The sequence below is a fragment of the Canis aureus genome, chromosome 20 (assembly GCF_053574225.1).
Source record: "Canis aureus isolate CA01 chromosome 20, VMU_Caureus_v.1.0, whole genome shotgun sequence".
Lineage (NCBI taxonomy): Eukaryota > Metazoa > Chordata > Mammalia > Carnivora > Canidae > Canis > Canis aureus.
Genome location: NC_135630.1, coordinates 23,121,825 through 23,145,445, shown reverse-complemented (window position 1 = coordinate 23,145,445; position 23,621 = coordinate 23,121,825). Strand labels below are relative to the sequence as shown.

Below are 23,621 nucleotides of genomic sequence, written 5' to 3'. Positions count from 1 at the left end.
AAAGTACTGTAAAAGAATAAACAATCCAAAAAAACAGAGCATGGGGAAATGGCCATAAAGTTCACATCTAACATTTAGCAGTGGACCAGATTTGTGCAATTGGTGCATAAGGCGAAGAAATGGCAGTGAGGAGGAGAAATTACCTTATTTTTTTTTCATTGTATATCAAGACTTATATTAATCTTGATCATCTGGCTGAGGTAGTGTTGTCTCTACTACAATAAACATTATTCTTTTTCCCGCCTTTCCACACTGTATTCTTTATAAGTAAGTCATTTTACATAGTCCACATTTAAGGGATAGGGGCTTATTCTCCATCTCCTTGAGGGGGAAATCTCTACAAATTTGGAATTCTTTTGCATGAGAAATTTGTCTCTTCTCCATTTATTTATTTAATCACATCTATCAGTATATACTCATGGATACTGATTTTATACTTTAGGTTATAATCCAATATTGTGTTATTTATTTTGTTCAAACTACTTTTGCCATGGCCATTGGGAACTTTTCCAGTTGACTCCTATACTCTTTGACATACCCCCATCAATGTAGTTTGAAAAATGTAGTTTGTTTTCAAGTGTGTAATAGTTTAGTAAATTTACATATCTGAACATTCACAGGTGCAAGTTTTTCTTCCCTCCCCTTCGTTTTTGTAAAGGTACAAGTAACTTCTATTAAAAAAAAAAAGTGGATTCATGATGTATTATCCACTTAATCACTGGTACTATTACTTTTCTCTGAAATAGTAGGAGCTAGCTGAGAAGGCAGATATTGTTGACTTAATATATATCCCAATAGGTCTGTCATTGTAGGGAGTGCCAACTTAGCAAGGAGGGCACCCTGGAGGCTGACAGAGCACCCCAAAATCAGTGTCCAGAATGATGTGGTTTAGGTCTTCCTCTGGGAAATTAGCCGGAGAAGCTCAATTATAATTATCTTTATGATTACCATGATTTTTTTTCACTCTTGAACCTACTTCTTTTACTCTTGATCTTAAACCTGGAATAGGGAAAGAGGAAGACTTTTTATCAGTGGTACTGAAAGATGACAAAATAAAGTAACACTGGTTGACTTATGTTAAATGAAAAGCATAATAAATTTCACCAAAGGTAAAGTGGAAGTATTGGCCATGGACCATCAACATTTTTCTAGGTATAAGTGTTTCACCATTATCACACTTGAATCTTTACATTTATCACAGAGCTGGGTCCTTGTGCAATGTGTGCTACTCTGTAATGCTACCTGTCATTTATTTGCATCAGAAGACTAAGTTGCTTTATTAGTAATTTCTTGCAAAAAATGGGCAAATCAGATAAATTCGTATTGCCATTCTTAAAAGTTAACAGTGATCAAAAACATTAAAGCCAAGTAAATATCCAGTTACATTTTTATCCCTAGAAGCAAATTATAAGATCGAATACCACACTTTAGATAACAGAGACGGACTGTTACTCCCATTTAGATCATTTGCATTTTGGTTATTATGTCAGCTCTTTTCATTGTTCTGTTTATTGATTTACGTTTTTCTCAGTTTGTGCCACTGTTTATCTAAGAACTAAAGAATCTGGAAAAAGTCTTCTGAATGTGTCTTTTCCTAAACCTGAAGTTTCCTAGATTTGAGTAGTAGAAATAAGCTGGAATCTGGTACACTCATTAATACAAAAATATAGGCTGATATTATATATCTATGTATGCATGTTGTACTTAAATGTAAAGATACAAATATGTATAAATTTATATGGTTTTCTATAGGAGTTTATAATTTTTTCTTCCTAATTGTAATATAAAAAGTAAATTAGTTTTCCTTTCTTCCCTTATAGTAAATTATTTGTTGACACCCTCCCGCCCCACCCAACACACACCCCAGGGGTCAGAAACTATCAACAGTCTAACCTGTCAAGTTGGTTTTTGAACATTTACTTGAAATAATGTAGCAGCCTATTAGACTCCATTACTTGGAATAGTATTTCCAGGTCTAATTATTTGTAAAGCTAGCTATCCTCCACCCCCAGTAAAGAGTTGAACCTAAATGATAAGGGAGAGTAGTTTCCTCTCTCACAAGAAAGACACTGCCAGAAGTCAGTATGGTCTTTGTTACTTAGTAGTCTCAAAACACTAACAGATAATGATTCATCAGATGTAATGTTCCAATACTTTTTTTTGGCATTATATACATTAGCTATTTTCTGTATAATAAACTGTTCTTTTTATGCCTTAGAAACATTAACCATTAGGAAAGCATTGCTATAGTTTAAAGAATTGATTCTGTTTCTGTGAGTAAAGTAGCAACAAAGCCCTTCTTCTTTAGAAGGTACTTCTGGGTTACTCTTCTAGCACTTTCATGGTACCCTGATAAAAAGAAAAATGATCCCTAATCGGTAACCTGCCTCTGGACTGGGAGGACTATGGATGCACCATAAATACCTAACCGGAAACCACTAAGTGTACTGCGCTCTTTGTTACTGGGCGTATCCCCCTTTGTGAAATCTGTGTTCATTCACGGGATGTTTCCAGTCTGAGGCAGTGTGGTTCCTATAGCAGCGGTGTGCTCTTGCTGCCTAATACCTGGCCTGTCCATTGTGGGGGCTGGACATTGGTCCTTGGAGTCTTCCTCTGAAGAGATGTGCTTGAAAGCTCTCCCACTGACTTGCTGTGTTCCTTCCTGCATCCCTCTACAGAGTTAGATCCTGTCTGACTTTGGCCTGTTGAGTCTTGCAAACTAGTCTGTCCTGCTCAAGCCAAGAGCACTACTGCTGATTGAGCAGAATGGACAGTGTACTATCCTAAGTATTTCATATGAAAATATAATAGTAACTATTAATTCTTCCTTTATTTTTCAGAAATGTGTTACTGACGAGTGCTTCTTTTTTGAACGATTGGAATCTAATAACTACAATACTTACCGGTCAAGGAAATACTCCAGTTGGTATGTGGCACTGAAACGAACTGGGCAGTATAAACTTGGACCAAAAACAGGACCTGGGCAGAAAGCTATACTTTTTCTTCCAATGTCTGCTAAGAGCTGATCTAAATGGCAGCATCTTATCTCATTTCACATGAAAGAAGACGTATATTTTAGAAATTTGTTAATGGAAGAAAAGAAAAAATGTGTACAGTGATCTGCTCTGTTTGGATAAATGGTCAGATAACCTTTTATCTAATAGTAAATATTTAATCATTGCCTTACTAAAGAAAAAGCAACAAAAATGCCTGGAAAATGTATAGACTTCCACCTTTTATATTGCATTTGCCTTTATCTAGTGAAGCTTACTTAGAGCTACAATCTTTTTCTTACATTTGCTTCATTTGAAAAGAGGCTTTTAAAATTTGCACATTTTCTTCAAGTAAGTTTTCTTCATGTAAATTATACTCATGAGAAAATTAAAATCAGATATTTAGTTAACCCCAAATGTCCACTACTTTTTATAATATGGCACACATTTTTCTGCATGTACAATTTACTTAAGATTTTTTAAAATGTGCAAATATGGATTTAATTCATTCCTGTCATAGTTCTGTAATTGTCTGGCAGTTTCTTGTGATAGAGTTTATAGAACAAGCCTGTGTAAACTGCCGGAAGTTCTTCCATGGTGAAATCAATCTTGTCAAAGCCTTCTCTATACCCATAGAGCAGCAGCCTAGCAACTCTGCTGGTGATAGGAGTTGTATTTTCAGTCTTGATCAGGTCATTGAGATCCATCCATTCACACCTTAAGCATTCATGCTGGCAAAAATTTATGGTGAATGAATATGGCTTTAAGCGACAGATGATATACATATCTGACTTCCCAAAAGCTCCAGGACTGGCGTGCTGTTGCCGAATGCTCAGGAGGGACTTGAACTCTGATTTTATACCAGTCTCTTCAAAAACTTCTCGAACTGCTGTGTCTCCTACATAAAAGATAGGTGTACAAATCAGTAAGGATCTGGATTTGCCTTCTGGACATCCTGAAATACCAAAGTATTTTCTTACAACTATATATCTTAGAAGCTTTTGAAATATCGAATATTTCTTTGGCTGCTATTTGTAGACTTACCCACCTGGTATGTATATTTTGGGGGTCACATTTTTAACCTCTTCTGACTCTATTTCCCAAAAGTTGAAAATACAGGTTCTTGCAGTTAACATTCTTACATATTTCTTCATTATTTCCTGTTTGTGATCATCCATCAAAACTACTTAAATTTATACATATCAGTATTGAGAAAAATTGATTCATTCTTCCTTTGTCTGTAGAGCTACAGAATGTACTGAGCTGTGAAAAGTTCAAAACCTTCCTGGTGATCTTGGGTGGGACTGTCAAGCCTCTAAAGTCATAGAACAGTTTCATTTATAACCATTTTGTTATGCTCCCCTAATTATTCTGTCAGTGGAATCCCATTAGTAATTTTTGGCATTTCCTTGGTTTCTTGAGATTCCAAAGAACTATTTTATCAAAAGTGTTAAAAAAAAAAAAAAAGAAAAGCTTGCAATTTACAGAATTTTATAATACAACATGGATTTCACATTTTATAAGGTTGATTTTTCAATATTATGCAAATTTCTGGGACAGGATTTTGATTGCCATTAATATTTCTGTGGTTGCTCTTTCTAAATCTCCAGAAGAACCCCCTAAATGGGCTTTCTCTAATTTTGTGATGCTTTGTCACTGTCTCCTAAAGTGTTTATGAGAAACTCTTTAAATAGCTGCCTTCTTTGCTCAGTTTGCTTAGAAGCTTCCCAATTTCACAATTGTCACAGGCATAGATTTTTGTTCAAAGACCTCTATTCAATGCTTCTATTTCCTTGTCAAATAGAAAATTATACTGGTGAAGAATAGGTAAGGAAGAAGAAATCAAGGAAAAAATCTCAATTTTCCTGTAGTTGGGCTATTGCCTTGTCTTAACAATTGCCTACATAAGCTCATGTTTGTTTGTTTTTTAAGAAACAGCTATAGCAATATGCACAGGAAAAACAAAGTGTTCTAAAATGTAAGACATTTGTCCACCATTTTGAATTAATTACATGCTGACTTCCCCTTGAGATTTTTCATAGATTAAACATGGCTTGAAATTACTGTTTTAAACTAAAAACATAAAAAAGGAATTTATGTGAATAAAAGGAAAATCTTCCTTAAGAAAGATAATTTTCAGCTGGGAATACAATAGATGTTTGTTATTAAATTTGTTACAGGTTGTGGCACTAGTCTTAAGTGAAATCAGCAAATGAGATTTACAATTTAACTATTGTTTAAATGTTTACTCTGTTAGCACTTAAAAAAAATAACCATGGGGGTTCCGTTAAGCTCTTACTACAACTAATCAAGAATTTGGCATTTCATTTGGAATCTAGCCTTTTTATGTATCATGGAGGCACAGGACAGACTAGTGAGTGAATCTACCTTACTCAGCAGTCACCTTAGCTGTTGATTAGAAATCAGCACCGCCTGGGTAGTTTGATCAGTTTAACTTGAGTCAACATATTATTGACTAGACTAAAAATTGACTGGGTATATAAGTGCTTTTTCATCCAGGATATGAGTGACTCCTTCCTCCTCAAAATGGAAATCTTTACCCCACAGCTTTTTTGCCATGAATTTAGATTTTATTATCCAGATAAACTGCTTTATTCTGTTGTACCTTTATTTTAATGTACTGTAAGCTCAAGTGAAATAACATTTACTATTTTATATGTTTAAGGAACATAGGAAAAACCAAGAAGTTTTCATTTTTATTTTTGCTGATTGAGAGATATGTTTAAATATGTCACAGTGTTTTTCTTTAGTTACGGGACAGTGAAATGGAGTTTATTTTGTTATTTCTAGTTTGTAATATTTAACAATAGGATCAGGTTGAAATAAAATAGGAAAAACTGTGCAGAATGTGGGTTTCCCTGGTGTTTCCCTCTGATTCTGGTGCACTGATGAGCTCTGAACAGACCCCCTGCTGCTTTCTGGTCCTTTGACCATGCAGGAGATTCTCTTCCTGTCGATGGTAATGATGATTTTTTAGGAAGGCATTTTCTCTGTTTTTAACCTTGTAGATACTTTTGTACTATTAGGGTATTATATTAAAGCCTGAAGATTGTATTCTATTTTATATATGCCACCGCCCCCCCCTTAATTTTTTTAAGTGCTTCATTTACCTAGTATTATCAAAGAATGAAGGATTCCAAACAAACGTGTTTCCCAGTTAACTAGAGTTTACTACTCAAGAGCTAATATGAATGTGTGCACATTTGTGATGGTTGTATTCCTAAAATAAATACACTCCTAAATACAGAGTTTAAAGAAAATAATTTCAATACTTAGGTAATTTGGCTCATCCTCAAGGATATTCTGTTGTGTTATAAGACAGAAATGCTCTAATATGGACATAGTCTCCAGAACTCTATTGTCAGTTATCATTTCTAGCTGCTTTCAGGGTTTTATCAGTTCTAAGGGAAAGCTTTAATTTACATACTCCTAAGCAATATGATGAATGCCATCTGCTTTTCTTGTAACTCCTCATGGTTGAGGTATATATATGCTCTCTAGATAGGTGGGGTGGTTGTGCCAACCACAAATACTTAATTCAGAATTCACTACTTTTTTTGTTGTTTTTAATTTGGACTTGAAGTGTTCTGGAGTACACTTAAACCTAAAATTATGTATACTTGACTTGAAAATGTGTTCTTCATTTGCATTTAAATATAAGTAAACTGAAAATTCACAAGATCCATAAAAACTCAAAAGGAAAAAGTCAATTAAGAAGGCAAGCTACAGGAAGCTAAACATACTTCCTGTAGCCTGATTTTTGTCCAATATGGATTGGGTAAGGATGTAAGACATAAATTTAACTAGTTCACACACACTCTCATATATCACATAAGGATAGTATGAAATAATTAGGTGTTCCAAAATAAGTGGCCCTCTCTTTCACTACTTGCACCACCACAAAATCTGTTATTTCAACAGAAGACCTAAGCAATAGAATCTAGGCAGAAGATCCTTAAGGCCAAAATTTGCTATGGACATATCTCAGTGTAGTAAATTTACTTATGGTTTGTTAGGAGTTGGCTATTTACTGTTTACAGGGCATTTTCATCTGGGTAACATTTTTAAAAAATCAAGTTTCAAATATATATACATTTTTAAATATTTATAAAGAACCTAGGAAGTTGCCTTTATATATAAATGTTGGCTAAGTAGGGGACATGCATATGAGAAAAAAAATCATGGAGAAATAATACTGAGATCAAATGAGGCATCTTGATTTATTATGATGCAGACTGCATTTGACCCAGTCAAGGGTCAGGAATAGGTAGGAAAACTCTGTCTTTATTCTTTCTTCTATTTACTGTAAAATCAGTAACATGGAGAGTTCTTAGCTTATTTCACATTTTCTTGTTTGAAAAACAAGAGCTGATTGAGCTCAGGAAGTTGTTTTAGGGAATTCTCATTTGAGACTTTCTTGTATGGGACATTTTACTAAGTTTGACTTCCTATTTAAAATAAATAGTAAATAAAGAGGAGAATTAAGTCACTACTGCTCTATAGGTGACTTTATAAATACTTATTTTGAGGTTCATTTAAAAGTTACTGTTCATCCTTGTGGGGTGAAATGGTCAAGAATTTGTGTTTTCTTATAGTTTAATTCCAGTAACAATATTAGTCAAATCCAAAATAACCCTTATTGCTAAAATTTTCTAATGTATATGCAAAGCTTTTTTTTTTTAATATTTTATTTATTTATTCATGAGAGACAGAGAGAGAGAGAGAGAGAGAGAGAGAGACACAGAGACACACGCAGAGAGAGAAGCAGGCTCCATGCAGGGTGCCTGATGCGGGACTCGATCCCGGGTCTCCAGAATCACGCCCTGGGCCAAAGGGAGGCGCTAAACCGCTGAGCCACCCAGGGATCCCCAAAGCTTTTTATTTCAAACAAATTAACCTAGGAGCAATTCTAAACAGAATAGGTGTTGTGCTCCTAATGGTATTTTTTATACTAGTGGGGTAAGTTGTAATATTACAAGTTTTGCTGCTAATTTTGTAGTAGCTCTGAAGAAACCTCTCTGAAATTTCTCAGTATAAACCAGTTAGAAAATTTTAAATCTTATTTTCAGCTATAGAGCAAAAAAGTAAACACAAATTTCCTGAACATTTTCAAGCCAGTTAAAAATATGTAAGGTGTACACACCAATATCTTCTCCAGGCTCTGACAGGCCTCCTGGAAACTTCCACATATTTTTCAACTGCAACATAAAGTCAGGAAATAAAGTTAACATAGCTTCATTCACTAACACACACGGAGACTCCACAAAATCCACCCATAATTCGTCAAGAGGCTGAGAATTTACTTTTTGGTAATTGCATGCAAATTTCTTTCACCTTCCTTTCACACTCCACCCTTTCTTTTTCTTGGGGGAAACTGGTAACTTATGAAATATTTTCCTATTTTTTTCTTTAGGAAATAGATGTGGTTTTGTTTGATTAATGTGATAAATTCTGTTTGAATGAAACAGTGGAGGGAAACATCTACTGAGTTTGTGTAATTTTTAAAATTTTGCTGCTAGTTAACTATTAACAGATAGAGGAATCATACAGATGCTGCTATAAATAAGTAGAAAGTACAGTATAAGTTTAATAACTAAAATGCTATTTTTAATTTTCACACTTATTTTTCTGTATTGTATGTCTAATCAGATTTCTCTTGTTCTGTGTTAATGATTTTATGTACAAATGTAATTGCTTTTCGTGGGTAGTATGAATAAATTTGATAAGTATAAGTTTGCATTGTTTTGTGTGTGTATCATTTCATTTTTTGGTGGACAGGGCAGGTGGGGAGGCATGATCTTAGAATGAGGGCACATTTGGAAAACTGATTATCAATAATTATGAAATGGCATGGGACAATATTCTTATGGTTGACATTTTTTCCCCAATATATAGATAGGTAGATAGATAGATCTATCTGTTAACATAAAAACTGGAGAATGACTGAAAAATTATGTACTCAAAGGGGCTGCAGCTTGGAGTCAGTATACTTTATACTTCATTCATAAAACAAGTTTATGAACCTTTTACTGGTGTGCTTTTTGACCCACGCATTTCCTGGATGAGTGCTGTATAAAGAATGTGTCATTTCCCAACTGTGCTAAGTTGGAGACCAATGGCATGGGTCCCAGTTTCCACAGACTGTTGATTATGTGGATATAGAATTCAGGCTTTTCACCCTTCTGTGTCTGGCTCAGACTTGAGATTAATTTATAAAGCATATTTTATTAATGTAGAAATATATCTCTACATTAATACACTGTCTTTGGGATTGTTTTGAAATGGTTCCAGAAGCAGTTTCTACAGAAACTATGCAGTCTTTTTCCTGATAGGATTTTAGAAATAGAACTTATGGTAGTGAAATTGAGCAAAAGAATGTTATAATGGGGCAGAAAATGCTTCCCTAAAGAATAATTTAAAATGTTCATCTAGAGGGACGCCTGGGTGGCTCAGTAGTTGAGCGTCTGCCTTTGGCTCAGGGCGTGATGCTGGAGTACAGGGATTGAGTCCCACATCAGCTCTCTGCACAGAGCCTGCTTCTCCCTCTGCCTGTGACTTTGCCTCTCTCTCTCTGTGTCTCTCATGAATAAATAAATAAAAACTTTAAAAAATAAAATGTTTATTTAGACTTGAGTATAAAACAATTGGAAATTGCTGATTAAATTATGAACTTAGTAGAAGGGGGGAAATGCTAGATATAGGGATTGAAAACAGCTTACACAAATTTGATTTTGATTATTTCATAAAATGTAGGTATGGAAAGATTAAGTATTTTTGTGGTAGTTTGTGGTATTTTCCGGCACCACTTAGGTTTAAAGAACTTGTTTGGAAAAAAGCTTTCTCCACCCCTGCAGAAAGCTTGAGCCTGTGGTTAGGTCAAAGTGGTAGGTAGAAAGATCTAAGTTAAGTGATTTGAAAAACCTGGTTAATGTTGCAGATATGATCAGTGGAGGAAGAAATATATCTTCTCACCTTTTTAGTATTAAAACATACTCCCATTTAGGTTTTTTAAAGATTTTTTAAAGTTTTTTTTTTTTTTTTTTTTTTGTTTTTTGTTTTTTTTTAGATCTACTTACTTATTTGAGAGAGTGAAAGTGTAGGTGCTCATGGGGAGGGGGGATGGGAGCAAAGGAGCATGGTGGGGAGAGAAGCAGACTCCTCTGAGCCTGGAGCCTGACATGGCTTGATCTCACAATCTTGAGATCACGACCTCAACTGAAATCAAGAGTCAGATATTTAACTGACTGAGCTACCCGGGTGCCACTTCCCATTTAGGTCTCTAATCCATTTTGAGTTTTTGTATATGGTTTTAAAAAGTAGTCCAATTTTATTCTTTTACATTTGGCTCTCCAGTTTTCCTAGCACCATTTATTGAAGAGACCATCCTTCCCCATTGTACATTCTTGTCTCCTTTGTCATAAATTAACTGACCATATAATTTTAGGTTATTAAAAAAACACATTCCCATAACTGGGCTTAGCAATATAAATACTAACAGCAACTTCCAGGGAAGATGGCTGAGTAAGAGGACCCTAAGCTCACCTCATCCCATGATACACCTAGATAACACAAGAAGTACTCAGCAGTTCAATGCTACTGTACCTCTGGCAAATGACTGGACTGACTCATTGCAAGCCCAAGGCAGACCAAAACTAGTACAACACAGGGACCAAACCCTGTCCACAATAGGAAAAGACCCATGACTGGACTAATACAAAAGTGGCTCAATTACAATAGCAGGGCACATGCAATATACATAAGAGACACCCTTGAAGAGCCAAGTTTTGGTGAGCAGGATACTCCAGGACTACTATTTCATAAGGCCACTACTTTTAAGAACAAGAGATGGAGGTGATTTTCTCAACACACAGCAGACACAGTGAGTCAGACAAAATGAGAAGACAAAGGAATGTGTCCCAAATGAAGGAACAGGACAAAATGACAGCAAGAAACTAAACAAAACAGTGAAAAGGCATATGCATGATAGAGAATTTAAAGTAATGGTCATAAAGGTATGGGACTTGAGAAAAGAGTGGAAGACCTCAATGAAACATGCAAGAAATAGAAAATGTAAAAAAGAACCAAGCAGAGATGAAGAACACAATAAATGAAATTAGAAATATACTAGATGGAATAAATAAGAGATTAGAGGAAGCAGAAGAATAGATAAGCAACTGGGAAGACAAAGTAATGGAAAGCAAACAAGCTGAACAGGAGAGAGAAAAAGTAATAATAGAAAATGAAAACCGCATCTGGGTGGCTCAGTGGTTGAGCATCTGCCTTTGGCTCAGGTCGTGATCCCAGGGTCCTGAGATGGAATCCCACATCTGGCTACCTGCAGGAAGCCTGCTTCTCCCTCAGCCTATGTCTCTGCTCTCTGTGCCTCTCATAACTAACTAACTAACTAACTAACTAACTAAATAAATAAATAAATAAATAAAATTAAAAAAAAATGAAAACAGGGAACTTCGTGATACCATCAAGCATATTAATGTTCATATTATAGGAGTCCCCATAAGAAGAGACAATAGGGCCCAGAGAATTTATTTGAAGAAATAATAGATGAAATCTTTCTGAATCTGGGGAAGGTAACAGAAATCCACATCCAGGATGCACAGAGAGCCTCTAACAAAAGCAAACTAAGGTGGTCCACACCAAGACACAAGTAATTAAAATGGCAAAAATAGTGATAGAAAATTTTACAAGCAGCAAGAGAAAAGAAAACAGTAACATACAAGGGAGACCCCATAAGGCTATCATCTGTTAGAGAAATTTTGACATTAAACGCCCAGCGTACAGGTTGATAGGTCAAATTGTGTCTTTCCTCCATCCCAGCTTCCCTCAGATTTGATGGAGCCCTGAATATTGATCTGATACAATTCCAGACCCACCTGGTGCCCTATCCCTACATCCACTTCTCCTTGGTCACATATGCCCTTGTCATCTCTGTTGAGAAAAACCTACCATGGACAGCTTTCTGTAGCACAGATCACCAATGCATGCTTTGAGCCAGTCAACTAGATGGTGAAATGTGACTCTAACCATGGTAAATACATGTCTTCCTGCCTGCTGTATCATGACAACTCAGTTCCCAAAGATAGCAGTGCTGCCATTGCCACCATCAAGACCAAGCATACCATCCAGTGTGTGGACCGGTGCCCCACTGGCTTCCATGTTGGTATTACCAGCCTCCCAGTGTGGTACCTGGGAGAGACCTTGTTTAAGTACAGTGAGCTATGTGTATGCTGAGCAACACCACAGCCATTGCTGAGGACTGGGCTCACCTGGACCACAAGTATAACCTGATGTATGCTAAGTGTACTTTTGTTCACTGGTATGTAGTGGGGGCATGCCCTTGAGAAGGATTATGAGGAAGTTGGTGTGGATTCTGTTGGAAGGAGAGGGTGAAGAAGGAGAGGAATATTAAAAATGTCACAAAGGTGCTGCTTTTATAGGGAAGCTTATTCTTTTTTGAACACTGAAAAGTTGTGCTCTGGTCAGTAATTTGTATGTAGCAGTGTATACTCATATACGATTACTGACCTATGCTTTAAAATACCATGCTTTGTTACAGATCCAAGTTGTCCATTTCTCTGATGGGTTTGAATAAAATATTCTCTGTCTTAAAATAAAAGGAAAAGAAAAAGTACAGACCTGCTAGCTTCTTCCTTTTGGTTCTCTTCTATGATCTGATCTTCTTCTGTCTTTCCCTTATTCCAACTTGGCTGAATGCCAGAAATTTGATTTTTATTTTCACTATTCTAATCTTCAATGCTACTACTCTCACTTTTCAGAATTCAGAGCCACTGTGTTTAGATAAATCTCACTAGCTACAGTATTATCACCGTTGCCAGTGAGACAGAAGCTACTATAGAGATGTCTTAATATGTTTGTTCTTTCAACAAAAATTTATGGAGTGCTAGACCAGTGGGGCATACAGAAATTAATGCACAATTTGGCAAGCCCAGTCACTCCTTCTCCATGTACCACTGTATTTTTCTTAACACCTACCACCAACTTATATATATTTATTTACTTATTATTTGTATCTTATTCAAATATAAGCTCCACATGTAGAAACTTCACTTTGTTCACTAATGTTTGCTTACTGTTTAGAAGAGAGTCTGCAATGTGGTATGTGTAGAACTCAGTAATGTTTAGTGAATGAATGAATAGGTTCCTACTGTTAATTCAGCTCTTTAGCCACTATTAGATTTTTCATTTCTCAAAATCATGGGGCAGGAACAAAGGAATGGAATATATGAGTTGGAAAGGAAAAAGGATGAGTTTTAATTATCATTTTTGGATTTGTATTTCAGTGTATGCATATGTTCGTGGTGAGGGTTAAACTTTCTCTACAAGAAACACTTTATACTATTGCTTGGGAGAATGAGACACTTAAGGGGAAGGAGAAAAACTGGCTCAGATACCTGAAAATAATGCTAAATATTATTTATGGTTAGTAACTATCATTTCTACTTAAATTATACCTAATACTAAAATAATTCTAGATACTAGATATGATTCAGTGTCTCATTTTATACTTTTTATTACAACATTGAACTATATACGAATACTCAGTTTTTATATTTTATTGCTCAAGAGATAGTTTGTTTATAACTTAAAAAGAAATCAAATTCCTAAGTAGGAGTATCATTCCTACTTAATTCATAAAGAAACCAAAGTCTTATATACTTTGGATTTTCCTAGAAGCAGGGGGGACCACAACTAGATTTTGAAAAGTAGCTCTTTCTCATTCTTAAAGAACCCATCATTAGCAAGTTTGAAAATCAGCAAATGAAAAGATTGGAAGACCAGTATTCTAGTTTGTTGGCTCTCACACTTGACTTGTACCTGAGTCAAGCTAGGGGTGCTTTTTTTTTTTTTTTTTTAAGATTTTTTATTTATTTAATAGAGAGAGAGAGAGATAGAGAGAGAGAGGCACAGGCAGTGGGAGAAGCAGGCTCCATGTGGGGAGCCCGACGTGGGACTCAATCCCGGGTCCCCAGGATCACGCCCTGGGCTGAGGGTGGCACTAAACCGCTGAGCCACCGGGGTTGCCCAAGCTAGGGGTGCTTCTTAACACAAAAATTGCTGAGCAGCATCCCCAGCATTTCTTTTTTTCTCTTTTCTAAAAATATTTATTTATTCATGAGAAACACAGAGAGAGGCAGAGACACAGGCAGAGGGAGAAGCAGACTCCCTGTGGGGAGCCCGATGCAGTACTTGATCCCAGGACCTCGGGATCACGCCCTATGCCAAAGACAGACGGGTCAACAGCTGAGCCACCAGGCATCCCATTCTCAGCATTTCTAATTCATCAGGTCTGGGGTGAGGCCTAAGAATGTGCATTTCTATTAAGTTGATGCTGCTATTGTCTCTTTGCTTCAAACCCACCCTTCGTGTTCCCTCTACTAATGCTGGAACCGGGACCCCTCTAGCCAATTTCTGCTTTGCCAGTTGATTCCTTTGAATTCAGTCTGAGGCTCTACCAACAGACTGTAAGGCTGGAGCAGAAAGAAGGGACTAGCTCCTTCTGTCTGCTTCCTGTGGGCTCTTCATGTGCTTGTGGATCTGGATTGCCTTAGAAATGCTGCTTCATTCTGGCAGTGGCAGTTCCTATCCAGAGCATCAGCCAAATCCAGTTTGGAGTTTTCCTCGCATTTCCGACATAAACTTCATTGTGCAGCCCCTCCCCAAAGGCATCCAATCAGCTGAGGCCTCCTTCTCAGGGGTTCAGGTTCTAGGCCCTTTTGAGCTCTAGAGATAGCAGCAGCAGCTGAACAGCATTTGTTGAGTTAGCTATGTGTAGTTCCAAATGAAGGAACACAACCCACCAGAATGACATAAAGATGACTTTGAACTGAAGACATCTGAGATATAGCAAGATGCACAAAGAAGCCTTTTCAGAGTTTCCCTTATCTGGTTAAAGGCAGAATTTTCTCAACAGATGCTGCCATAAATCCACTTGGTGCCAGCTTCTGGCCAGGAAGGAAACTAACGTTTAGCACCTAGATGGGACACTGCATAAACAAACATCAGAAGCTGCCATACATATTTCACACAGAAGTCCTATCTCTCCCTTCCCCTTTTCTGATATACAAACCCCTACTCCTGGTTGTTCAGGAAGTACTCCCCCAGTTGGTAGGAGAAAAGTTCTTCCCGATAATAGTTGATGACTTAACTCTGGTTATATTTCCCAGTCTGTGAAATGAGGATGTAATAGGTAGCTAAGATGTTTAAAGTAACTATATAATATAGAGCACAAGTCATAATCTTTCTGCTGGTAGAGGGTCAAGCCTCTGTGCTGATGGCTACTGATTGATCAGGGAGGGTGGTGGCTGCTGAAGCCTGGGGTAGCTGTGGCAACTTATTAAAACAATAATAAAGTTTGCTATATCTACTGACTCTTCCTTTCATGAAAGATTTCTCTATAGCATGCAATGCTGTTAAATAGCATTTTACCCACCAAACTTCTTTAAAATGGGAGTCAATTCAGTCAGACTCTGCTGCTACTTTATCAACTAAATTTATATAATATTTTAAATTCTCTGTTGTCACTTCAATAATCCTCATAGCATCTTCACCAGGAGTACAATCCATTTCAAGATTTGAGATAATTAATGAAAGTGGCTACACTAAACAGATTCTCAATGTAGATGAAAAAAGCCTTATTTTGGAAGGTTTTCAGTTTGCCCAGATCCATCAGAGGATTCAGGAGTCATGGCAGCTCTAGCCTTAAAAAATGTATTTATTAAGCAATAAGACTTGAAAGCTGAAATGAGTCCTTAGTCCATGGGCTACACAATGGATCTTGTGAATCTCACCGCACATTTCCGTTAGAGCTCTTGGATGACCAGGTGCACTGTCAATGAGCAGTCATATTTTGAAAGAGATCTTTTTTTCTGAGCAGTAGTTCTCAACAGTGTGCTTAATGTATTTGGTAAAACTATGTTATAACCAGCTATGCTGTCATCCAGGCTTTGTTGTTCCATTTAGAAAGCACAGGTAGAATAGATTTAGCACAGTTCTTAAGGGCCTTAGGATTTTTGGAATGGTAACTGAACACTGGTTTGAACTTAAAGTCACCAGCTACACTAGCCCCTAACAAGAGTGTCAACCTGTCATTTGAAGCTTTGAAGCCAGGCATTGACTTTTCCTCTCTGGTCAGGAAAGTTCTAGATGGCATCTTCTTCCAATAGAAGGCTGTTTCGTCTACATTGAAAGCCTGTTTTTTAGTATAGCTTCCTTTATAAATTATCCTAAGTCTTCTGGATAACTTGCTGTAGCTTCTGTATCAGCACTTGCTGCTTCACTTTGGAGTTTTATGTCATGGAGATGGCTTCTTTCCTTAAATCTCATGAATTGACCTCTGCTAGCTTCAAACTTTTCTGCAGCTTCCTCACCTCTCTTAGTCTTCATAGAATTGAAGAGTTAGGGCCTTGTTCTGGATTAGGCTTTGGCTTAAGGGAATGTTGTGGCTGCTTTGATCTTCTATCCAGACCACTAAAACTTTTTCCGTATCAGCAACAGGCTGCTTCACTTTCTTATCATTTGTGTGTTCACTGGAGTAGCACTTTTAACTTCCTTCTAGGACTTCTCCTTTGCATTCACAACTTGGCTAACTGTTTTGTGTCAAAGGCCTAGTTTTCAGCCTGTCTTGAGTTTCAACATGCCTTACTAAGCTTACTCATTTCTAGCTTTTGATTTAAAGTGAGAGATGTATGACATTTCCTTTCACTTGACCACTTGGAGGCCACTGTACAGTTATTAGTCTAATTTCAAAATTGTTGTGACTAAGGGAATAGGAAGGCCCGAGGGGGCAGAGAGACAGCATGGTGGGGGGGGGGGAGAACTGGAGAGGGAGGAGGAGCAGGGGAAGACAGAGAGAGAGGAGAGAGAGGGAGTGAGGGTAGGAGAGAGGGAGGAGGAATAGCTGGTAGGTGGAGCAGTCAGCACACATACAGTTATTGATGATTAGATTTGTGGTCTTATATGGGTAGTTTGTGGTACCCCAAAACAATTACAATAATATCAAAGATCACTGGTCACAGATCACCATAACAAATATAGTCATAATGAGGGCAGCCCGGGTGGCTCAGCAGTTTAGCGCCCGCCTTCAACCTGGGACATGATCCTGGAGTTCTGGGATCGAGTCCCGCGTCAGGCTCCCTGCATGGAGCCTGCTTCTCCCTCTGCCTGTGTCTCTGCTTCTCTCTCTCTCTCTTTCTCTGTGTCTCTCATGAATAAATAAAATCTTAAAAAAAAAGAGAAAGTTAAAAACAAAACAAATGTAGTCATAATGAAAAATTCTGAAATATTGTGAGAACTGCCAAAATGTGACAGAGACACAAAGTGAGCAAATGCTGTTGAAAAATGGCACTGGCAGCTGCTTGATGTAGGGTTGCCATAAACCTTCAATTTGTAAAAACCACAGTATCTGAGAATACAATAAAGCAAAGCATAATAAAAAGAGGTATGCCTCTACATAGTTTTGACTATTGCCCTGTTTTAAAAGTATAACTCAACTCAATTCTTTCCTTTTAAACTGTTGCAATACATATCACTCCAGAAGTTTGATTTCTACAAACTGAACCTGTTAAATCATTTGTCTTGGCAGGTTTTATAAGGAAAAAAATAACCCACCCAAAAAACATCACATTGTATTGGCTAGGCTAAGACAGTTCAGCCATAGCTGCCAGGGAAGTTCCTTCTTTCCTTTTTTTAGACTGCAACCCAGTTTTTAAATTATTTGACCTATGTTTCTTTATGAATTTCCATACTTTAATAAATGAGTAACTGTATAGGTTCTTATTTGATAGCCCAACCAACCCTGAAAAGCTGCTTAGAGTGAAGCAATCATATTAGTCTGGCTGTTAAATAAGAATAAGAGGTCCAGGGATCCCTGGGTGGCTCAGCGGTTTAGCGCCTGCCTTTGGCCCAGGGCGCGATCCTGGAGACCCGGGATCGAATCCACATCAGGCTCCCGGTGCATGGAGCCTGCTTCTCCCTCTGCCTATGTCTCTGCCTCTCTCTCTCTCTCTGTGTGACTATCATAAATAAATGAAAAAAAAAAAATAAAAAAAAAAAAAAGTAAGAGGTTCACATTGTTGAATAGGAAGGGAAGAAATTATTTTATCAGGAAATTAAGCTCAGAATGGCTATGCTGTAATTGAATATCCCTTGGCTGGTCAAGGAGGCAGATGCTGATAATAATTTGGCTTTCAAATGCCATACATACACACACATACACACATACACAACACGCAAAGTAAAAAAAAATTAGAATAAAGTTTCAGAGGTATATGTCTCTATGTATAGAACTATATTTTTCTCTAAATACATCTTGTACCAAAATGGATATGTTTACATAATTAATAATATAACTTACTTCCAAGAGGTAACTTAGGTACAGAGAATAAGAGAACTCGTGTTCTCCATGTTCTATAAAATGTTAGCTTTAGTTAATAAGTATAGAATTTAGGGTACAACTAAAGTTTAACATGTTCTAAAACAACTAAGTTCAAACTTTTCTTTTTTTTTTTTTAAGATTTTATTTATTTATTCATAAACAAAGAGAGAGGCAGAGACACAGGCAGAGGGAGAAGCAGGCTCCATGCAGGGAGCCCGATGTGGGACTCGATCCCGGGTCCCCAGGATCACACCCCAGGTTGCAGGTGGCGCCAAACCGCTACACCACCAGGGCTGCCCAAGTTCAAACTTTTCTACTAAAAGACACATATATTCACACTCCATGAACTGCACAGACAAAAAACTCTCGGGGTGTTTAATCTTCCATTATTTTTTATTTTTTTATTTCTTTGAGAGAGAGAGCACACCTGTGTGCATAAGTACAGGGGTGAGGCAGGGGTGGGGGAGACAGAGAATCTTAAGCAGGCTCCACAGTCAGCATGTAGCCCAATATGGGGCTCAATCTCACGACCTGAGCCAAAATCAAGAGTTGGGCCCTTAACTGACTGAGCCAGCCACGCACCCCTATCTTCCATTCCTAGTGTGGTATCAGAGAAGTCCTTATTTCCAAATAATTTATTTCAAAGAATGGTGAATTGACTCAGGTATAGACATGTGAAGAACATAGATTATTATGATTCAATTATTATCATCATGTCTCAACTCCGCCAACCTCTTTGGCCTACGAAAGACAACAGGTTACTCTTCCTATTTTTCTTTTCTTTTTTTTTAAAGGATTTATTTTATTTTTTTAGATTTTATTTATTTATTCATAGACAGAGAGAGAGAGAGAGAGAGGCAGAGACACAGGCAGAGGGAGAAGCAGGCTCCATGCAGGGAGCCCGATGTGAGACTCGATCCCGGGTCTCCAGGATCACACCCCAGGCTGCAGACGGCGCCAAACCGCTGTGCCACCAGGGCTGCCCTCTTCCTATTTTTCAACTACTTCATCCTTGTCAACTATTTATACTGATGATGCCTAAAACTATTTTCCTTTTGTCTGTTTTTAGAACTGTGCTCAGTTCTCTTTCATATGCTTGTTATGTACCTATCTTTCCTGGAGTGGCGCTGTGCTATATGGCATGCTACTGTATGTGCTACCTGGCTCTGTGATTCCACAGAGCACAATTCTATATAATAGTGAGAATTGCAGCTGTATGGAAGCCATGGAAAGCTCTCCTAATAAGCCTCTTAGAGAGACCAGTGAGGCTAGACAATACAATCCCAGACTCAGAATATCAATATCTTCCTTGTATTCTCTACTGTAGATGAAGGCCACTGCCTAGAGCTTTAAAGCACTGTGGGTCATGATGGTAGAAACCGTAAAAAGAAATTCATTAATTAGTATGCCTCAACTCACACATCTTTTTTTTTGTACACAGAAGAAACGCCTGGGTACTTCCAGTTAAACATTTCTTTCAACCTTACTTCATATTCTTTGTAATGAATTCATCATTTCCCTTCTACTAATACCCCTGTATCCGTAGAGATACTATTAGTCCAGTCCCACTCTCAACTCAAAATACCAAATGATTTAAAACTCATTCTTTTTCTTAATTGACAAATTTACTGTCACCAAATCTAACATTTAGGTGTGGACCAGATTTGTGCCATCAATGCATAAGCAAAGGAGATGAAAGTGAGGAGGTGAAATTACCAGACATACCTTTTCTCATTGTTATGTCAAGACTTAAAGACTGTGGGGATCCCTGGGTGGCTCAGTGGTTTAGTGCCTGCCTTCGGCCCAGGGCCTGATCCTGGAGTCCCAGGATCAAGTCCCACATCAGACTCCTCAGGGAGCCTGCTTCTCCCTCTGCCTGTGTCTCTGCCTCTCTCTCTGTCTCTGTGTCTCTCATGAATAAATAAATAAAATCTTAAAAAAAAAAAAAGACTTAAAGACTGTTTTTAAAGCCTTTAAAGGCTTAAAGATTGGAGGTTAAATAACATGCTACTAAACACTGAATGGGTCAACCAGGAAATAAAAGAAACAAAAAAAGTACATGGAAACAAATATAAACAAAAACATAATGGCTTAAAACCTTTGGGATGCAGGGCACCTGGGTGGCTCAGTGGCTGAGCATTTGGCTTTGGCTGAGGTCATGATCCTGGAGTCCTGGACTGAGTCCTGCATCAGGCTCCCTGTAGGGAGCTGGCTTTTCCCTCTGCTTATGTCTCTGCCTCTCTCTGTTTTTTCATAAATAAATAAATAAATAAATAAATAAATAAATAAATAAATAAATTCTAAAAACAAACAAACAAACAAACAAAACAAAAAAACCTTTGGGATGCAGCAAACACAGTCCTAAGAGGGAAGTTTATAGCAATACAAGCCTACCTCAAGATGCAAGAAATATATCAAACAACCTAACCTTACACATAAAGGAGCTCAAAAAAGAACAAGAAACAAAACCTAAAACCTGCAGGAGAGCAATAATAAAGATCAGAGCAGAAATAAATGATACAGAAACTAAAAAAACTAGAACAGATCAATGAAACCAGGAACTGATTCTTTGAAAAAAAAAAAAAAATCAATAAATTGATGAACTTCTAGCCAGACATATCAAGAGAAAAAAGAAAGGACCCGAATAAATAAAATCACAAATGAAAGGGGAGAAAAAACAACTAACACCATAGAAATACAATCATAAAAGAATATTATGAAAAACTATATGCCAACAAATTGGACAACTTAGAAGAAATGTCTAAATTCCTAGGAACACATAACCTAACAAAATGGAAACAGGAAGAATTAGAAAATTTCAACATACCAGTTACCAGCAGAGAAATTGAATCAATAATCCAAAAACTCCCAACAAACAACAGTCCAGGTCCAGAAGCCTTCATAGGTAAATTCTACCAAACATTTAAAAAGTTAATACGCATTCTCCTCAAACTATTCCAAAAAATAAAAAATGAAGGAAAACTTTCAAATTCATTCTATGAGGCCAACATCACCCTGATACCAAAACCAGGTAAAGCACTAAAAGAGAACTACTGGCCAATAACTCCAATGGACGTAGAAGCAAAAATCCTCAACAAAATACTACACCAAACTGAAGAACACATGAGAAAATAATTCACCGAGATCAACTGGAATTTATTCCTGAGATGCAAGGGTGATTACACATTCACAAATCAATCACTGTCATATATCACATTAATAAAAGAAATGATGGGGCGCCTCGGTGTCTCAGTCAGTTGAGCATCCAACTCTTGATTTCAGCTCAGGTTATGATCTGCGGGTCAGGAGGTGTGAGCCTCTCATTGGGCTCTGCACTCAGTGGGAAGTCTCCTTGAGATTCTCTTCTCCTCCTCCCTCTGCTCATGTGCATGCCTGCTCTCTCTTTTAAAATAAATAAATCTTTTAAAAAAGGGGATAAGAACCGTATGATCATTTTAATAGACATAACATCTATTCATGATAAAAACCCCCAACAAAGTAGGTGTAGAAGGAACATACCTCAACATAATCAAGGTATGAAAAACCCACAGCTAACATCATCCTTAATGGGGAAAAACTGAAAGCTTTTCTCTTAAGGTCAGAAACAATACAAGGATGACTCACCATTTTTATTGAACATAGTACTGGAGTCTTAGCCACAGCAGTCAGTCAACAAAAATAAATAAAAAGCATCTAAATCTGTAAGGAAGAAGTAAAACTTCTACAATTTGCATATAATATGATAGAAAATCCTAAACATTCCACCAAAAAAAAAACTGCTAGCATAAACAAATTGCGTAAAGTTGCAGGATACAAAAATCAATGTACAGAAATCTGTCACATTTCTATATACAAATAATAAATGAGCAGATGGCAAAATTAAGAAAATAATTCCATTTAAAATTGTACCCAAAATAACAAAATACCTAGGAATAAACCTAACCAAAGAGGTGAAAGACCTGTACTCTGAAAACTAATATACACTAATGAAAGAAATTAAAGGTGACACAATGACATGGGAATGCTTGTGGATTGGAAGAACAAATATTGTTAAAATGTCCATACTACCCAAAGTACTCTACACATTTAATGCAATCCATATCAAAATACCAACAGCATTTTTCACAGAACTAGAACAAATAATTCTAAAATTTGTGTGGAACCACAAAGGCTCCTGAATAGCCAAAGTAATCTTGAAAAAGAAAAGCAAAGCCCTATGCATCACAGTTCTGGACAAGTTATAACACAAAGCTGTAGTCATCAAAGCAGTATGGTAATGGCACAAAAATAGATACATATATTAATGGGATAAAGTAGCACACAGAAATAAACCCACAATTATATGGTCAATTAACCTTTGACAAAGCAGGAAAGTATATCTAATGGGAAAAAGATAGTCTCTTCAACAAATGGTTTTGGGAAAACTAGAAAGCAACATGCAAAAGAATGAAACTGGACCACTTTCTTACACCATACAGAAAGATAAATTCAAAATGGATGAATGACCTATATGTGAGACCTGAAGCCATAAAAATGCTAGAAAAAACTATACAGGGGATCCCTGGGTGGCTCAGCGGTTTAGCACCTGCCCTCGGCTCAGGGTGTGGTCCTGGAGTCCCAGGATGGAGTCCCACATCAGGCTCCCTGCATGGAGCCTGCTTCTCCCTCTGCCTGTGTCTGTTTCTCTCCAAGTCAATCAATGTGATACATCACATTAATAAAAGAAAGGACAAGAACCATATCATCCTCTCAATGGATGTAGAAAAAGCATTTGACAAGATACAACATCCTTTCTTGATAAAAACTTTCTACCATGTAGGGATAGAGGGAACATACCAAAATATTATGTGAGCCATATGAAAAACCCACAGTGAATACCAACCTCAACAGGGAATAACTGAGAGCTTTTCCCTGAAGGACAGGAACACAACAGGGATGTCTACTCTCACCAGTGCTATTGAACATAGTACTGGAAGTCCTAACCTCAGCAATCGACAACAAAAAGAATAAAAGGCATCCAAATTGGCAAAAAAGAACTCAAACTCTCACTTTTTGCAGATGACATATTATATGTAGAAAACCCAAAGGTTTCACCAAAAAATTGCTAGAACTGATAATGAAATTCAGCAAAGTCATAGGAAATAAAATCAGTGCACAGAAGTCAGTTGCATTTCTATACACTAACAATGAGGGAG

At 37.2% G+C, this 23,621-nt stretch overlaps 2 protein-coding genes across 4 annotated transcripts in view; one reads left to right on the top strand and one right to left on the bottom strand.

Annotated features, from left to right (window-relative positions):
• Positions 1 to 8,746, top strand: part of FGF2 (fibroblast growth factor 2) — a 65,465-nt gene extending 56,719 nt beyond the window's left edge. Inside the window, exon 3 of the mRNA XM_077861123.1 lies at positions 2,841 to 8,746. Coding sequence (XP_077717249.1) covers positions 2,841 to 3,026 — 186 coding nt within the window. The 3' untranslated portion in view covers positions 3,027 to 8,746. The remainder of the gene's footprint in view (positions 1 to 2,840) is intronic.
• Positions 2,080 to 23,621, bottom strand: part of NUDT6 (nudix hydrolase 6) — a 32,580-nt gene continuing 11,038 nt past the window's right edge. For 2 of the 3 annotated variants that reach the window (XM_077861120.1, XM_077861122.1), the window contains exons 4-5: positions 8,158 to 8,212; positions 2,080 to 3,891 (exon numbers count right to left, since the gene is read on the bottom strand). In XM_077861120.1, coding sequence (XP_077717246.1) covers positions 3,494 to 3,891; positions 8,158 to 8,212 — 453 coding nt within the window. In that variant the 3' untranslated portion in view covers positions 2,080 to 3,493. Of the gene's footprint in view, positions 3,892 to 8,157; positions 8,213 to 22,050; positions 22,126 to 23,621 lie in introns of all 3 variants that reach the window. The other variant, XM_077861121.1, reaches the window with a different exon arrangement.